Source organism: Girardinichthys multiradiatus, chromosome 12 (assembly GCF_021462225.1).
Source record: "Girardinichthys multiradiatus isolate DD_20200921_A chromosome 12, DD_fGirMul_XY1, whole genome shotgun sequence".
Lineage (NCBI taxonomy): Eukaryota > Metazoa > Chordata > Actinopteri > Cyprinodontiformes > Goodeidae > Girardinichthys > Girardinichthys multiradiatus.
Genome location: NC_061805.1, coordinates 22,383,810 through 22,402,660, shown reverse-complemented (window position 1 = coordinate 22,402,660; position 18,851 = coordinate 22,383,810). Strand labels below are relative to the sequence as shown.

At 38.7% G+C, this 18,851-nt stretch overlaps 1 protein-coding gene across 2 annotated transcripts; it reads left to right on the top strand.

Moving 5' to 3' along the window:
* The first annotated feature begins 3,524 nt into the window (after positions 1 to 3,524).
* On the top strand, positions 3,525 to 7,897 carry LOC124878131 (homeobox protein orthopedia B-like). 2 transcript variants are annotated; one of them, XM_047381951.1, is made up of 3 exons: positions 3,525 to 3,733; positions 3,990 to 4,402; positions 6,616 to 7,897. In XM_047381951.1, exons 1-3 carry the CDS (start codon positions 3,658 to 3,660, stop codon positions 7,117 to 7,119), a joined length of 993 nt encoding a protein of 330 aa, XP_047237907.1. In that variant the 5' UTR covers positions 3,525 to 3,657; the 3' UTR covers positions 7,120 to 7,897. The 2 variants fall into 2 exon arrangements, with proteins under 2 accessions (XP_047237907.1, XP_047237908.1); XM_047381952.1 differs by having other exon boundaries at positions 3,526 to 3,694.
* The last annotated feature ends 10,954 nt before the right edge of the window (positions 7,898 to 18,851 follow it).

The following is an 18,851-nucleotide window of genomic DNA, read 5'->3' as shown; positions in this document are numbered from 1 at the left end:
CACTGACCTTTGAAGTTAGTGGTTGTAATATGATAAAATGTAAAAAAGTTCAAGGTGTTGGAGAATGGAAATAATTTATCAGAACACATAGAACAAAACACACCTCTATCTCCATCCTGTCTTTTCAAACATCAATCTGGATGATTTTAATAGAAATATTTTTCCTGACACTAAACATACTTTTAAGTGTTTTTTTCTTACTTCTGAACTTTAGGCGATTGTGCAGAAAGGTAGGAAGCATAAAAACCAGTTGAACAGCAAAATATTTTTCTTTAACAAAAATATTTTTGCAATCAGACTAAACTGATTTACAAATAACATTTTAAAGGTCAATTATTATACAGTTTATATCATACAATTAACACCAATGTTTGACATGTACACAAAAAAAAAAAAAAACATTTATAAACCTGGTTGATGTGATCCGGGCTCTTGGCCCCTGTTTTTTGGTGGCCTTAAGCAGCTGATTAGTTTGCTTATGCCTTTAGCTAGCTCTGACTATTGGCCTGTAATAAACAAATCTTTTAAATTAAAACAAATGTTTTTTAACCCAAAAATAATCCAACTTTTCTTTAAAGCTAATGCTTAGAAATTAAAATGTGCATTTTTGCATGTATGAAACCAATAAACATGTTGGCAGTTCCCGGCTTCATGTGTTAGCTTCCAGTTCTTTTTGGTGCACCCTAAAATTCAATTCAATTCAAAAATACTTTATTAATCCCAAAGGGAAATTACATGTTGTTATAGCTCATATTATGAAGGTTTCCTCAAAGAGCCGTTGTAGATGCAGGAACTGTGGGCAGGAAGGATCTCCTGTAGCGCTCCGTCGTATCCATCGTATCCATCTAAAAATGGATCATTGTAGGGTCACACACTGGAACCAGGTGATAAGACCTTTTTGAAGCTATAACAACACCAATATGTAAAGGAGATCAATCGTGGCCCTCAGTGCTATTTTAATAACCCCCAAAACCGCCCCCACCCCAAAATAACTCGTGACGCCACCGCACCACCTTCTCCGTGACACCAGCCTCTTCTGTCTCATTAAGGAAATGGCTCTTCTTTGCTGATTATTTTATTTGATGCCGTGATTACCACTCTGTGCTCCGCATCAAGAAAGGAGCGGGCAGCAGGCGGAGGGCGGCTGGCCTAATTGGAGCATGAGATGCACCGGGTGGTGCAGCCCAGGCTGGGTGGCCGAAGAGAAAAGCCTCTTATGAGTTTCGACTGTGTTCTGATCAAGCCGCAGTCATTGCTCTGCTTTCTTATTCCTCTGACTGTCAAATCACCTGCACAAAAAACCTCGGTATTATTTGCTCCGCGTCCCGTCCCTGCAGATGGAAAATCGATTTTCCCTTCAGATTTGTATAACTCAGTGAATGCAGGTGCCTGCAAGGCGGTGTAATAGGACCGAGCATAAGAAACAAGCAGCTCGCCTCCTGGCCCGCATGTTGCAATTTGGTTGTGGTGGGAAGAAACTGATCCTTGCAACTGCGTTTGTTTTAACCTGTGAAGGCCCATATGAGCAATGGATTTAACGCGGAATGATTGCTTAAAAAAGGGTAGACACGGAATTCCTGATCTCTGAAATTGCTCTACAAAATTGCATTTGTTTTTGGTTTTTTTCCCTTTGGTGCGCTTCCATTAAAAGCGTCTCTTCGCGTGTAAACAGCCGTTCCGCACTCAGATGCGCCGCATTAACCTGAGAAGATCGTTCGGGAGCGTGCTTTTACAGGGGAAGATTGATGTGGTCCAGTTAGAGAGGCTGAGTGAGACATAGACCCATTTCAGGGGGGGTTCCTCTTATAACAGCATATAGGTGACAGTCTGAGGATCGGACTTGCTGATGTTCACTATCCCGGCTGTTTTTTGTTTTTTTTAACCAGAAGTAACCGCAATACGAAAAACGTCCATGTTATAAAGATGCGTAGACTGATAACATTACAAAATAATTATTATATTATATTATATTATTATGCCAACTTTATTATTATTATTATTATTATTATTATTATTATTATGACGTCATATTATATGAATATGCCTTTAAAAACTATTATTGTTTTAAAATAATAGATAATAAGGTGAACTGGGATTATATGAAGTTGTCTTATAGAATTGAACAAATAATTAATTGATCAAGATATCTTGATTAAATAAAAACTATTTCCTGTCTACACCTCAGTTATTATGGCAAATTTTTTCACATCTGCTCCCCCATACTGACCATCTCTCTCTGCCTCAGGCCCTTCAAAGCCTGAGGAGTTCCGCTCTTCTCTCTTCCAGCCTGGTCTGCGCGTTTGGATCAAATGAAATCGAGCCTGTTCTGCTGCTGCTGTTGATTGCTTCTCCTGAACCCCCGGGAGCTCATCAGCCGCTCCTCCATCTCAGTGGACCATGCACCAACCTATTTCCTTAAGTTTTCACGCTGTTCCACGCATATAGGCTTATACTTCCCCAAAGGGCATAAAAGATGAGCTGCCTGCATGTGGAGCCTCGCTCGGACGCCTCCTTTGTGCGGCTGCAAAGAACAAAACTATTTAGTCCCAGGCGGTGGTCTATTCACCAGTCTCCCACCCCGACATCTGCCAGAAGCCGCTTCTATAACAACCACCACTATCACCTCCACAGTCTGAAGAAGTGAGCGGAGCGCAAATCGATGACTGCCCCGTTAATTGTATAATAGACCTGCTCATGGACTTCTGCTAAGAGGGGCACGGCCGTTTAGGGTCCGGGACGTCTGATTTTGTTTGAAGCAAACAGGCCTAAATACCTTTAATTGAACCCGAGTTGATGAAAAGTCGATTGGAGTTAAAGCGGACGATCACTAACAGAGCTTAAATCCATCTGTTCTCGTTTATTTATTTATTTCTCCGATTTGTCTCCCCAAATCGCCTGCCATGGGGGGTGGGGTGGGGTGGAGGTGGGGGGAGGTACTGGAGCTATATTTGTTTTGTTTGTGGGGGTGAAAGGGGGGTGTTCATTATGACAAAAAGTCAACAGAGTAATGGCCAAAAGTATTTGCACCAGACTAAAATGTTCATGGATTTTGCGTTCACTTATAAATGTAACCACAGCTTCACATAATCAAAATGACACAAACCAGCTTTTTAAAAACCAAAGTTTTCATATCTAATGACGTTGTATTTTCTCGTACAAATAGGACGAGCTTCCCTATGCTCAAGAAGAATAAAATCGGCATTTTCATTTGTGCATCTCTGGCATTTCGTACTATTTTCTGTTTTCTAAAATTAAAAACATTAAGATGATGAACATTTAATAATTCCTGCAGGAAAATGTAATAAATCAGAGGACGAAATGACAGTAGATTGAATTGTACTAATTTTGGTGGTTTGTGCCTGCATCCCAGCGTGCGTGCAGGTGTGTTTAAAAAATACAGTGGAAAAAAGAGGAGGAGGGTTGTCACATCCGTGACATTTCCAAGCGCCCGCTCTGATTGGCTCCTATATGTGGAAGCTCACGGCTTCTTTCAACTAGTAAGCGCCTCCCCGTCGCTCTAAAGGACATTATAATGCAAGGGACCTCCTTTTTTAACCACAAACTGAATTTTCGTTCATTTAGACTATATACTTTTTTAAATTGCCCCAAAGTTGCGAGATTTTTTTCGGAGCTCCTTTCACCCTGGAGCGGTACGCGATGCTCTCTCACGCCGACCTCCTGGATGCTCGGCTCGGTGAGTTATCATCACTAAACTCCGGCCCGAAACTCCAGTGTAAGATTTCTACTTCTTGTTTGATGTTGATACGTTAGATAGTCTAGGTTATTCTGTAACAATAATTGCATTTGTAACATATTAGTAGATTTAAAAGTTTGAAAATGTCCGCTTGGGTTGTGTTTATTATATTTTAATTTTATATTTATTTCCAACAGTGCAGGAAGTTGTTTTTTTTTTCTCTTTTACTAAACATACTAAGAAATGGGATTTTCCTTGTCTTGGCTGAAATTCTTCCTTCTTATCATCCTCTCAGGGATGAAAGATGCTGCGGAGCTCCTTGGACACAGAGAAGCTCTCAAGTGCCGACTGGGAGGTGGAGTTCAGGACCAGGGGCATCCGGGAGACATTGCCCCTGGTTCGGACTCCGTAGAGGGAACGACTCTCCTGCCGGGGGAAGATATCACCACTGTGGGTTCCAACGCTGCCGGCATGCCGGTGAACGGGAAACAGGAGCAGGAGAAGCAGCAGCAGCAGCAGCAACAACAACAGCCGCAGCAGAGCTCCGGTCAGCCGACGAGCCAGCAGAAACAAAAGCGGCACAGGACGCGCTTCACCCCAGCTCAACTCAACGAGCTGGAGCGCAGTTTCGCCAAGACCCATTACCCCGATATCTTCATGCGGGAGGAGCTGGCGTTGAGGATCGGTCTCACCGAATCCAGAGTTCAGGTAAACAATGAAGTTACAACGGTTGCTTATGGGCGCTGCTGGTGGTCTTCAGGTTCTTCAAAACGATCCAAAATTCAGCCTTGGCACGACATATGTCGAAAAAGTTTTTCTCTTTTTAGTTTTTACTGTATTTCAAAACGTTATTTGCAATTGTGATCAAAATATTTTTGGAAATGTTGCAAATATCAAAACAAATCTGCGCCTTGATGCAGCTTACTCTTGTTAAAATATATTAAATATATTTGTTCATTGTTTTCATATAAATTATATTTTCTTCTTCATGTTTGTGGACAACGAAATATTTGATAATAATAAAAAATTAATTCCTTATGTTTTGAAAGCCAAAAGAAATAATTATTACAAAATACCGGTCTGGTTCCATTCGACTTTAACAAGAAAATCAAATAAGCGAAAGTAGTCAATTGAAAGAACAAAGCGTGTCCTAGTGGCCAAATGCTCTGTCCAAGGTTCTGAAATGTTTTTCATCCATGGATGAGAGAGTGTATGCAATCAGACTCATTCGGCTGACTTTTACAGCCATGAAGCATGGTGCTATGCAATGTGTTAAATGCCTCTAGTAATAAAAACAAGCTATTTTAATAATACAATAAAAATTATTTGCGTTTTTCTTGTTTTAGCCCGTAAAAACCACGAATTTATGAATGAATTTACATATTTATTACAAAATTATAGTTTATGGTTATTCCCACACAAAAAATAGTTCGTATTTGAGTACTGTTTAGTTTGCATTCCTGTTTGAAGCATATTTTTAAGCTGCCATTCTAGAACATATACCAGGCAACAAAGAGGCAAACCCATTACTAACTAATTTTAGTCTTATTTATAACAGTGAATGGATTATTAACCACTGATGTGAAATCCATGTAAATTATTCCTGTGAAAGTAATAAAAGCAGAATAAACATTAGTCACCTTAACAATAAATTCTTTATTCCAAGCAAAGCGGATTGTATTTGCATCCCGGCTCCTGTTGGTAAACATTAATACTGATCGTGCAGGTGCAGCCCTTACGTGGATGTGCTGGTTCCCCCCCTGCATGCCTTTGCACAGCCTCTCCTTTAAAATGCTCTATCAGCGACGTCTTAATAGGGACTCTCGAGAATATATTGTACTTTTTTAATGGAATGAGAAATTGCATTTTCTTTCCCCCCTCGAGTGTAATGGGTTTGGGCGACGTTTCACGGCTGGCTGAGCGGAATGAGAGCGAGATTTCACTTTTTAATACGGTGGCATCGACTCGCGGCCTTGCGCGCGCATTAATCACACGCGAAGATGATGAAATCTTTATAAAGCTCAGCGGTTGGTGCGAGTTCATTTCTTCATAAAACGCTTAGTAAGCGGGTATGTGGAAGATGGGCATATTTGTGTTTTGTTTTGTATTTCAGGTGATTTTGTACTGTTAGATTGACCACGTGTAGGTACACGCAAATGTCAAATTTCAAATAAGATTATGGAAATCCTTGTTTCTGAAAAATTATTTCTTTAATTTAAAATGAATTTTTGAATTTCTCGTTTTCAGTGGTTAGGAATATAGATAGATAGATAGATAGATAGATAGATAGATAGATAGATAGATAGATAGATAGATAGATAGATAGATAGATAGATAGATAGATAGATAGATAGATAGATAGATAGATAGATAGATAGATAGATAGATAGATAGATAGATAGATAGATAGATAGATAGATAGATAGATAGATAGATAGATAGATAGATAGATAGATAGATAGATAGATAGATAGATAGATAGATAGATAGATAGATAGATAGATAGATAGATAGATAGATAGATAGATAGATAGATAGATAGATAGATAGATAGATAGATAGATAGATAGATATACCTAGACATCATTAAATGTTGTTGAACTTTGTGATGGAAAACTTATTTTGTTATTGGTAATCCTGAAAAAGGGCAAAAGGACAAATACTGAAAAAATCACTTTGTATTTCTTTATTCTTTAAATGCACCAAAATAAGGAACTCTCTCAATTTCGGCACAAATGAATCGGCAGATGACATATGACCTGTATTGTATTACATTATAGCCGAAGTTGAGTAAAGATTGCCTTGAGGCAACAGAACCTTGCTTGACTAATTGTACCACCTATAGTCCCCTATACCCAGCCCTCCCCCCGTCCCAATTTTCTTCACTTTTCTCAGAGCGCATTTTGTTTCTTTATGTTCAGGTTTGGTTCCAGAACAGACGCGCTAAATGGAAGAAAAGAAAGAAGACCACCAACGTGTTTCGCGCCCCGGGGACGCTGCTACCAACGCCTGGCCTGCCGCAGTTCTCCGCGGCGGCCGCTATGGAGAACAGCCTGTGCTCGTTCCACGCCAACGACTCGCGCTGGGCCACGGGGATGCCCGGGGTCTCCCAGCTGCAGCTCCCGCCGGCCCTGGGCCGTCAGCCTGGCATGGCGCAGACCCTCTCGCAGTGCAGCCTGGGTCATGGCCCGCCGCCAAACTCCATGGGACTCTCAAACGGCCTGTCCTCCAACGGTTCCGGCCTGCAGTCCCACCTCTACCAGACGCCTTTCCCGGGAATGTCGGCGTCCCTCTCCGGCCCCACGAACGTATCGGGCTCCCCGCAGCTTTGTAGCTCCCCGGACAGTGATATGTGGAGAGGGACAAGCATCGCTTCACTTAGGCGAAAAGCGCTGGAGCACACAGTGTCGATGAGTTTCACTTAAGGACTTTTCAGCTCATCTCATCCTGCTCTCCCCGGCTCCTTGTCCCAGATCTGCCCTGCGCCTTTCTTCTGTTTTCCCTCCTGCTGTTTAGATCGAAACGAGAAAACGGAATGGAGACGAACAAGACACAATGACAAGATCCGGAAAAATAAGTTGGGGTTTTTTTTGTTTGTTTTTTCTTGGGAGGGGGGGGGGGGTTATCTTGTCATTTTAAAAATACTTTATTAACACTTGATGATAAATGCTATTGTATGACACTAGAATATAGGTCCTAATTAATGAGAGCCAAACAATCGTTGTATTTGCGTTTTCACTGAGTGTGTCTCAACGCACACTTTAATGTATCCAGGTGACTTGTGTTTTGTCAAACAGTTATAATATCCGCCAGTTCCCACTTCGACAGTGAGCCTTTTGAACTGCATTTCAGGCATGCTCTGTGTGGGTGAATTTGGCCTTATGATGAAGGACGAAATTGGCCCCCACTCACACTGAGAACCCAATTTTTGGAATCAAAGCAAATTCGCAAAAGATAAAAATGTGAACAAAACAATGATCTCTCAGCTGGCCTATACTCTGTTTTAGGATGTTTTGTGTAGATAAAACATTCTTGCTGTACACGCTGGTCTTTTTGTGATATGTTTTAACTTATTGTATGTGCTATTATTACTTGACACATTTCTTAAATGTTTGATCTTACATCGGATTGCACCATATTGACGGGTTTGTACCAGTTTAAAAATGAACAAAACGAATAAAAGTACTTTTCAAGAATGTCGAAACAAGGTTGATATGCGACTCTGTTCAATTTAACGACATCAGTAATTCGCATTAGCATGTGGCAGCATCATGCTGAGGTGATGCTTAACTCCGATAGTGACAGGGGAGCTGCTAGAGCTTAAAAGCTGCTCTCAGATGACTGTGTGGTCTGAGGTCATTGCTCAGAGACCTACAGAAAGCCTCTGTGAAAGTGTTTATGAGATGACAGGGTAAAGCATTTCTGAAGGATGACTGGTCTCATAGTGGCTAATAGCAGCGGTAAAGATGTCAGGGCTTCGATGTGACGGTCACTGCTTTTAACCATGACGGTCACCCTACTTAGGACATTGATTGGACGGTAGGCAAACATCCCGGTGGTTTTAGGAATACACTTTGATCCATAAGGAATATGATTTGTAAATTTAGACCAAGATCATCTGCTATGATATGATGCTGTTTGGCGACACATGACCGGTATAACTGGCTCAGTACATTGCAACAAAATACATTCCTACCAATATTTGTAGGAGCTGCGAACCAGTAGAGGTCCACAGGAGAAATAAAGCGCGTTCAAGCTTTCCGTGCAAATTCATATTGTATGTTTAGTCCGATATGGTGCCCAGTTTGGGCGTAAGTGCCAGATTTATCTTAATTGGCCAGTTTTAATTAAAATATATAACTTTAAAATATTCAGTTGTACTTTCAATAGTTAAATTTTACACTATATCACATATACACCATAGTTTAAACAATTATTTAAGGCCAGTTTGAATTAAGTAAGCAGGAAATAACGGTATTAGGTTTAAAGACCGACAGGATCACGCTTGTAGTTAAGTTCACCCTAGGGCCAATGTAAGTGAGCAGAGCTTATATACAGGGTTGCAAAATGTGATCCAAATGTTAATGATAAATGTTAAGGCTTTTATATTAAACACTCGGTCAAATTAAATATTAATTATTTAAATTCATTATATTAAATTCCGTTGACATTTTATGAAACAACACACAAACAACTTACAGTATTGACAAACTAAATAAACAATTCAATAGACTATAAAAATAATAAATAAACAATAAAATAAATAAACATGCATTAAATAAATTACATATATATATATATATATATATATATATATATATATATATACAGTCTTGTCGTGCATCAAAATGTAATAACTATTAGAACAAAAAATAGTCTGATTACAATTAAGTTTACGTTTACTTCTATTTGATCACTTGGCATTTAGGTTTAGAACTCTTCAATTAGTTTATAATAAGAAAACATCTCACCTGTTCTTGCTTTAATTTCAAACGACCCTGATGAGATTCGGGAGCAGGCCTCAATGAGGTAAATAAAATTTTACTCCATTATGAAAAGCGGGCGGACCTCACTTTCTGTGTCAAAGAGCATAAGTGTCAACTTGAGCCTGAAATTCACAGCAGCTCAAATTAATCAGCGTGTTAACCTCATCTCGTTGCCGCAGCGCTGAGGCCAATTTATGGTCACGGGATGGTAATTGATGAGATATGGCATTACCATCAGCAGCCCCGCTGTCTGTAAACTTATAATTGGAGTTTCTGTAACAATGCAGGGAGGTTAAACAAAGGATTAATCTTAATTAACGAAAGTAGTATTACTTTTTTCAGAATTATGCAGATGGTTCCCACCTTTTCTATTAACAAACCGTTTTTGCAGTAATTTGTTGATATATTAAAAAACACCAAGCCAGGTCATAACTCTATAAAGCTGATTTTTTTATGTGTTTGTACGAGACGGAGAGAGAAATTCTCCTGTTTTTGTGATACTTTGAGCGTGAACTTTCAAATCATATGATATTAATAAATAAACATTTCTGGTATTATTTTTTTGTTCTGTTTTATTCAAAAACCGAGATTTCCCAGGTTACGTCTTTTTGCATTGTAGGGTGAAATAAAGCAAAATATCTCAAGTGGGAACCAAACACAACAGAAAGCATCGAAAATATATGATGCACGTCACCACGATTTCACGGAAGAAGTTAGGATGTTTTTTCTTAACTTTGTATGCTTATTTAAATATTATAGCGCTTACTTGACGGTGTAGTTCAGTGTCAGCAACTCTAGGAAAAACTAATTAATATGTTACTTTTATTTATAATGCATTTTTTGCTGACGCTTTCTGTGCTACTTCTTGTTTCTCTAATTACTCCTTTTTCTAGAATGAAAGCTACCTAAACTGCACAAGCATGCAGTTACAAGATCCAGTACGACAGCTGACTGAACACTGCAACCCCAGCTCTGCTCCGACTGCTGCTCTGCCCATCCAGACTGAACTGCTGCACTCTAGGTGTTGGCCTGACTCGCTGTGTTTGGTTGTCTCAGCAGATCTGGGAAATCTAGTTCTAAGTTCTGGCTCAGCCCACCAGATCCGGCCGCATGCCGACTGCTGTGTCCTGGGCTGCAGTAACAGATGTGAAATCACATTACCCAAACGCCGCAATTAGTCTCACTCGCTCGCGGGTTAATGAGTTTGTGGAAATGTGCGACCCATTCCTCATTAGGCAATTTCTCATGCACTGAGAGAGGGAGAGATATGTGGTTGTATCAGCTCAGTGGAAATGGCTTATAATGTGCCGTACAGAAGTTTTCATACTCTTGAACCTGTTCACATTTTGTCAGGCTATGACCACAAACATCAATGTACTTTGAATGTATTTGATCAACAAACCAAAAGTAGTGCGTTATTTTAAAGCGGAAGAAAAATGATACACAATTAATTTCTTTACGTTTTTTTTTTCAATAGACAACATGGGCTTTCGTCTTCGATTCCTTTTACTCTACTATAATGAAATAAAATTCAGTGGGACCAATTGAAATTTAGAGAGAATCTGTGTGTCATTTATTTTAAGTGTAAATGCAACTATTCTGTGAAGGCCTCAGAGGTTTGTTAAAAATCACTGATGAAGAAACAACATTGTGAAGGCAAAGGAACACACCATGTAGGCCAGGGATAGAGTTGTTGAGAGGAATAAAGCCAGGTTAAGTTATAAGAACTACATTCCAAAGCGCATGACAGCTGCAAACCTACCAAAATATGGTGGTCCACCTAAACTGACAGCCTTGGCTAGAAGAGGATTGGAGATCCAAACGTTTCTGGCACGCCTTCACCAACTGCCAAGGTGCATGGAAAGTGTCAAACATCTGGTAAAGTGAAGACTCCCAGTGCTTGAAGTGTAGCTGGAGTCTTCATATCAAGGAGAGGATTTATCAGAGAAGCAACCAAGAGGCACACAGTAACCTTGGGGGAGCTGTGAGGATCCACAGCTAAGATGGCAGATTTTTAATGTAGGACAACTATTATTTATATATTCCCAAAATTTGGGGCAAGAACAAACCCATTACTGAAAAAAGACATACCATCTAGGTAAGACATAAGACATCTGGAAGAAGGTGTTCTGGTCAGATGAGAGCAAAATGTAATTGTTTAGCCCACTTGCAATTACAATGGGTAGTGGAAAACTAATACAGCAGAATACCTTGATTACTCTATTCCCAATGTGAAACATGCTGGCAGCATCATGATATGGAAGTGCTTTTCTGAAGGAGGGAAAGAGGAGCTGGTCAAAGATGAGAAGATGGATAGAGCCAAATATAGGTCAATAATGGAAAAAACTTGCTTGAGGTTGTACAAAATATTGACCCAGGGGGTGGAAATATACCTGCATAGCACACGTTTTTATTTAAATGTGTAAATAATGTTGAAAAATATATATAATTTCCTGCTATTTTACAAAATGCACTACTTGTGTTGGTCCATTACATAAAATCCCAATGAAAGACATTGAAGTTTGTTGTTGTAACATGACAAAATATGGAAAAGGTTCATGGAGTATAAATGGTTTTCCAAGGCACGTTGCTGTAACACATTCTGTATATACAGTCATATTCAGTAAATTACAATATGCGCAACCATGTGGCTAATTTGTCAGACTAAAATAATAAAAGTAAATAACCTTTAAGCAGGTATTAAACATACTTTTCAATAAGCCAACATTTCTGTCATAAAAACGTTTTTTGGTCTGCTGTAATATTATAATCTTAAATGTTAAGCTCCAATTTGAAAATCATCATAATTAACAGAAATAAAAACTTGAAAACATTAGACCATGTCTAACTAACCTGTAAAATGTGTTTCACTTAGTAAATTAAGTTGCTGATATAAATTAACTCTTTAATAATATTCTATTTTACTGCACTTTGGATGAGGGTTAAATTACTTTTTACTGACAGTTTTTGAATGTGACACTGTTTGCTATAAAAAACCTGCTAGAGTTACATCCGCTTGTCTCATTAAAGACTGATTCACTCACAACAGGCTGATATTTGCCAATAGTTCTGTGAGGTCACAGAGCCTGTTTGTGAATAGATAACCCTGAGGCAAAGCTCTGTCAGGACACAATGGAGGACAACTAAACATCTAATTAGCAATCAATTACTAGCATGTTTCTGCCCAGCTCCTTTTATGTGCTTAGTTATAGTGTAAGGCAGGTTACCGCGACTCAACATACCCTCATTCACTCATTCAGAAACAGACCACCTGCTGTCTATATGTGCTTTTAAATGTGCATGTTGCTGTTTGTATTTTTTAAAATCTGTGAGTTAGATGATTGCAGCGATGTAAAGGGTAACCTAGCGCTACATGGTTTTACACAGTAGAATGTAACCACACTCCTGTGGGAGATAATGGTAGAAATCCTCAGAGCAATCCAATTTGGGCCATTAGAGGAAGTTGCTTTTCATGAAGTCTGCACCTAAGAGCACAAAGGATAGTTATTCATTAGCCTCATCTGTTGCAATCAGTCTCTAAACTCTCCTTTGTTGTATTTCATTGCTGCTGTTTAGTAGTGTATTAGTTTGCACTACCAAGGAATTGTTTTTTAATAGGTAGCACTGAATAAACAGTGCCAAGCAAAAATATTCACACCCCATAGACTTTTCAAATTATGTTATATTTCAGCCATAAACTTCATTTTATTTTATAAGAAGGAGCAACATAAATTGCAGCATAGCTGTGAAGGAGAATGTTTTTTTTTCCAAGATATTTTAAAATAAAAACCTGAAAGTGTGACTTATATATGTATTCAACCCCTGTTATTATGATAGCCCTAAATAAAATGCAGGACAATCATCTGCCTTCAAAGGTCATCCAATTAGTAAATAGATCCACCTGAGTGTAATTTAATGTCAGGATAAATGCAACCTTTCTGTGAATGCCTCAGAGGTTTGTTAGAGAACATCTGAGAACAAATAGCATCATGATGACAAAGGAGCACAACAGGCAAGGCTAATCATAAAGTTATGGAAAAGTCTAAAGCAAAGTTAGGGAACAAATGAAAATACTAATCTTTGACCATATCACAAAGCACTGATAATGTAATCCATTTGAATTTACAATCAATCATCTGAAAATGGAAAACTATGGCACAAATCAAACCTAAGACAAGGCAGTTCACCTAAACAGACAGACTGGGCAAGGATGTCATTAATCAGATGAATCAGCCATGAGGCCCATGGTCACTCTGGAGAAGCTGTAGAGATCCACAGCCCAGGTAGGAGAATCTGTTGACAGAACAGCAATTAGTTATGTATAAGTGTGGCCTTTATGAAACGGCAGCAAGAAGGTCATAAGAAGTTATATTTGCCACTATCCATGTAGGAGACACAGCAAACATGCTCAAGTCAAAAAAGCAGAAAACAGAACTTTTGCTTACATGCAAAATCCTATGTATGCTATATCTGCCTGAACACCAACATTGTGGTGGCTGCATCATACTGTGGAATGTTTTTTCAGAAGGAACATGGAAGGTAGTCAGAGTCGATAGGAGGATAAAGCAAGGTAAATACAGGCATATCCTGGAAGAAAACCTGTTAGAAGTTGGAAATGACTTGAGACTAAGGCAGGGGATCACATTAGAGCAGGACAACAACTACACAAAGACCAATACAAATGAATGGTTTAGAAAAAACCATATCTATGTGTTACACTGACCTAGTTCAAGTACAGACCTAAATCCAATTGCAGGACTTGAACATTTGGGCTAACAGACATTTTCGGTCTGTGCTGATTGAACTTTTATTTCCCAATCTTGCACTACTTTCTGTTGGTATGAATGCTTTAGAAAAACAAATTTCCAAATTCCAGTTCTGGAAAAAAAGATTTCAAGTGTAATTTCTGCATGTGTGCTGCTCATTTCACCATCACAAACAAACACACACACACAGAATGTGACATCTGGAGGAAAGTGTGCAGAGAGAAGACTGCGAGTACCTCTCATGATAACAACTCTGCATCTCAACAACCTACATCCATCATCATCAATGCTAACATCTGCTCTGAGCCTGAGCCTTAAATCTCTTTCTGCACCCCCAATCCTTTACTTCCTCCCTCCCCCCTCTCTTCTCTTCTGTCCATCTTTTCCTCACCCGAAGTCACTGTGTAGCCACTCTCCACAGCACGTTCACTCTAAATACTTGAATATGCATGGATTTGTTTCTGCTTTGCTCAGCCTTAAAAAAAAAAAAAAAATCAATATTTAATGATGATGTTATCAGAGCTCGTATGTGTAATTTAGCCAGAGTGTCAGTATGAATGAGACTCTGTCAGCTCTCTGACGTCAAGCATTTATTTTCTGCTAATGGATGCTCCTGGTGATGCACCAACTAAAGCCCAGTGGATGTCTGATTTATTTGTCAGTTTCATTTCTGTTCATGCTTTCTCTCACAGTCATGGGTGCATGCATACAATGCATTTTTTACTTTAAAACATGCAATATTCAACTTTCATGAGGTTTTTTCTACTAAATCTAACTACAACAGCCTGGGTTTAAGTCACTTTCAATTAGCAGTTTGTTTCAGTCCAGATCATCTCAGCTGTGGACTATGTGTGGATGTGTGGATGCATCTCCTGATTCTGACATTTTCCATCTCAAAGGCAATTATTTCACCTCCTCAGCTCTGAGAGCCAACATTGTTGAGAGGCAATAATCATGATAGTTTTCTCAGTCATTTTTCTCCCAATAACAAGCCATTTTTAATCCAATTAGTGAGTGCTAACGTGAGAGGCATAATACCACTGCCCCTGGGACAGATGAGAGAATATGCAGGACATTTATCCCGACAGTCAATATTGGATTTTTCACTAAGCAGCTGTGCCTGCTTTCTCTGACATTCTCCACCTCTGCACAGCGATCTGTCCTGATTAAACCGGCTTTTCTACTTTATCAACATTCATTACATGAATCGGTCATGCGTGGCTGTAAAAACCAGAAGGAGAAAAGTTACATCCCTCAGTGTTGGGTTTTTCTGTAATTTTACTTTGCACTTAACAGTTTAAAGGTGATACCTGGGGTTTGAATCTAGGTTTTTTTGCTTAAATTTTGTGAGCAAATGAATGTGTTCATGGTATTACAATATTTTTTCTTACATGAACTGAAAGGTTTTATCTTTTTCTGCATGTTATAGGTGTTTACACATTACAAAAACCTTCAGTTCGGTAGTTCCTGTCCTAAAAAATACATATTTTTTTCTAAATTAAATCACAAATCACAATAACTTTTTTCAATTAAAAAGCCCTATATTATACAAAAGACATACATTATATATTTTTCAGAAGAAAAATCTATCAACGGAGACCAGCAGACTGCTCCAATGGCTATTGCAGCTAAAGACCGCCACCCTGTGGTAGTTTTGTTGATATCACTCGGTCAAAATAAAAATAATTTCTTTTTCATATAATCTAGACAGATTGTCAATATGTTTCACGTCATCTCTGCATAGTTGAATTGAATATGTCTGCAAGCTATACACAAGTTCCACAATTATTATTTTATTGGAGGATAATAAAATGCAGAAAATGCATTGAAAAGAGGGTTGCAGTTTAAAGCTGATTGCGGTCAATAGATGTATGCAGCGCACTGAATCATTGTCATTGAGTGCATTGATTATGTGAACTAATCAATGTTTATTAGGCAGGATAAGATTGGCCAGACCACAGTGTAAGCTGGATGATAAAGGAACACATTTACAGAGTGCCAAAGGTCCACCCACCCACCTTATGTAAACTTAAAAGTGTAAGTAAACTTTCACCTGGGAACCTAAAAAGTATGTTAATTGCACGACACAGATTCTATAGATTCAGGCTTGATACGCAGGATCTGTGAAGGTTAGAATATATTACTCTTCAGCAATCTAACCTAACCACAAAATAAGGCCAACTGACTTAAAGTGCTGTTCAGAATTTTACACTTATTTACATGAACGTTTCGTAGATAGGCCTTTAATTGTACATTTGGGCTACTGTTTTTGGGATGAAATAATAATACAAAGACAAACTTCAATACTTTTGAAAAACAAATTACATGCACAAGCTTGAATTTGTTGTGGATTTTCTCTGATCTAGACAAGGTCAGAAATATTCATACAGATAACATATATACAAACACTCAGAGTAAGTTGCATTATTCACTTCACAATCATTTTTGATTGTCTTGTTTGAAACCCCAGTTATGACCAAGTTTAATAGATTTTCTGTTAATTTGTGGTGTAGATATGGTATAGCGGAGGTGCATTTGCCCCCTTACATATTTCTTCACTCTGTGTTTTTTTGTTACGCTTAATGATTCATATAATGAAAAACATTTTAATATCAGACAAAGATAATTTGAGTAAATACAAAAACAGATTTCAAATGGTGATTTCTTTCATTTGGGGAGAAAAGATCAACATACCAACCTGACTCTATTTCAAAAAGTAACTGAACACTTCTTAAATCATAAATTAACTGCAATCAACTGTATTTTTTGATTAAATTCTCCTAGACATACCCAGTTATCATTACTTCCAGACTTATAGAATCAATAAATCAATTACACAGAACCTGACTGACAATAAAAGTAGGCTATAGAATTTCAAAAAGAAACACATTATGCCCAATTTAAACAAATTCAAGAACACATGAGAATCAAATTCGTTGACATCCCTTAGTTTAGCAAAGGTTATATAAAGGATTTCTAAGCCCTTGGGACTCCAGTGAAGCACACAAAGCTACTTCCTTTAAAAATCATGAAAACATGAAACAGTGGTAAACCTTCCCAGACTAGCCTATCAAAATCACTCCCAGAGTGCCTCGATGAGTTAATCATGAGGTCACAAAAGAACTAAGAGCATCTTCTAATGCACTTCACCTCGACCTCACTTTCCTCAAGGTCAGTGTTCATTATTTAACAATAAAAAAGAGACTGGGATAAAAATGGAAACCATTAAAAATTAAGGTTTTTAAGATAAAAATCCATTCTGATTAAAAAGAACACAAAGCTCAAATTCAACGTTGCTGATTCCCATGACTTTGGGGAAAATGTTCTGTGGTCTGAAATTGAAACTTCAAATTTGGAACATGTGTCCCTGCGATGGACTGGCGACTTGTACAGGGGTTACCCGGCCTCTCGCCTGTAGACTGCCGGAGATAGGTACCAGCTGGCTGCCTGACTGGCTGGCTGGCTGGGTGGCTGTTTGATGGATGGATGGATGGATGGATGGATGGATGGATGGCTGACTGGCTGGCTGGCTGGCTGGATGGCTGTTTGACTGGATGGATGGATGGATGGATGGATGGATGGCTGACTGGCTGGCTGGCTGGCTGGCTGGCTGGATGGCTGTTTGACTGGATGGATGGATGGATGGCTGACTGGCTGGCTGGCTGGCTGGCTGGCTGGCTGGATGGATGGCTGTTTGACTGGATGGATGGATAGATGGATGGATGGATGGATGGATAGATGGATGGATGGAGCATGTATGTCTTGTAGCATCTAGCATGAAACTATCTAAGCAGTTTAGAAAAAGAACGTCATACTGACTGTCAAACATGGTGGTGGTAGTACGATGAGCTGGGACTGCCCAGGCACGCTTGAGCTATGCATCAGGACACTATTCAATAGCACACCAACAAGTCCACCTCCAAATGACTCAAAAATCCAGTGGCCTAATCAGTCAGGACTTAAATCTCATGACTTTAAACATGCAAATAATGCAAGCACTCCAATGCAGCTGTATTAAAAATATTCTGCTCAGAGTGAGTGAATCAAAATTTCTTCACATTGACTTAAAATACTTATTATTAAAAGTGCTTGATGGAATTTGTTGCCTACCAATTTTTAGGTTTATAAGGTTTTACATATGACCAGGTTGGTTTGGATAACATTTTCCAATCACATCGTTTAACTTAGTCTGATTTTTTTGACAAATTGAAACATTTAAGTGGGACAATAAACAAAACTAGAAGAAATCTGTAAAGGGATAATTACTATTTCATGGTCCTGAAGTTCTTCATTTGTATCTTGTCATCTACTTTGAGAAAAGCACTATTAACATTATCAGTGGAATAGACACGATGCCTGCATCGCTGTGCTTGATAGTTGGTACAGTGTTTTTATGTGAGAAAGCCTTCTCCATACTTCTTGTCACTGTGGACAAACAGCCCAGTCACTGTCTTGTTGGACAATTAAAGCTTGTTTTACCAGAAGGGTTTTGGTAACTGCAAGTTTCAGTCATGCCTGACAGTGTCCTTTCTGGAGCAGGGACTACTTTCTTGGTTGAAAATCTTTCAATCTGTGTTAATGTTTAACTAGCTTCACTGTAGATAGTAATAGTAACGTTCACATTGCCACGTTTATGACTCAGGAACTTTGATAATTTCTGAGTTTTCTTGAACTTTCCAATTATTTCTTTTTAAATTTAAGGATGATAGTTGACTCAAATGTACAATTGTGTCATCATTCTCCTGTGTTAGTATTTTGAGTTTCTTGTCTGTTTCTTTGCATTTTCCTGTTCAGTTGCTGTTATTCTAGTTATTCTTATTAGACTAGGTTAATGGTTGAATTTTGTGTTTTGACATTACTGTTACTCCTCTGTACAAACTTGTCAGTGTTAATTAGCATCCCTCA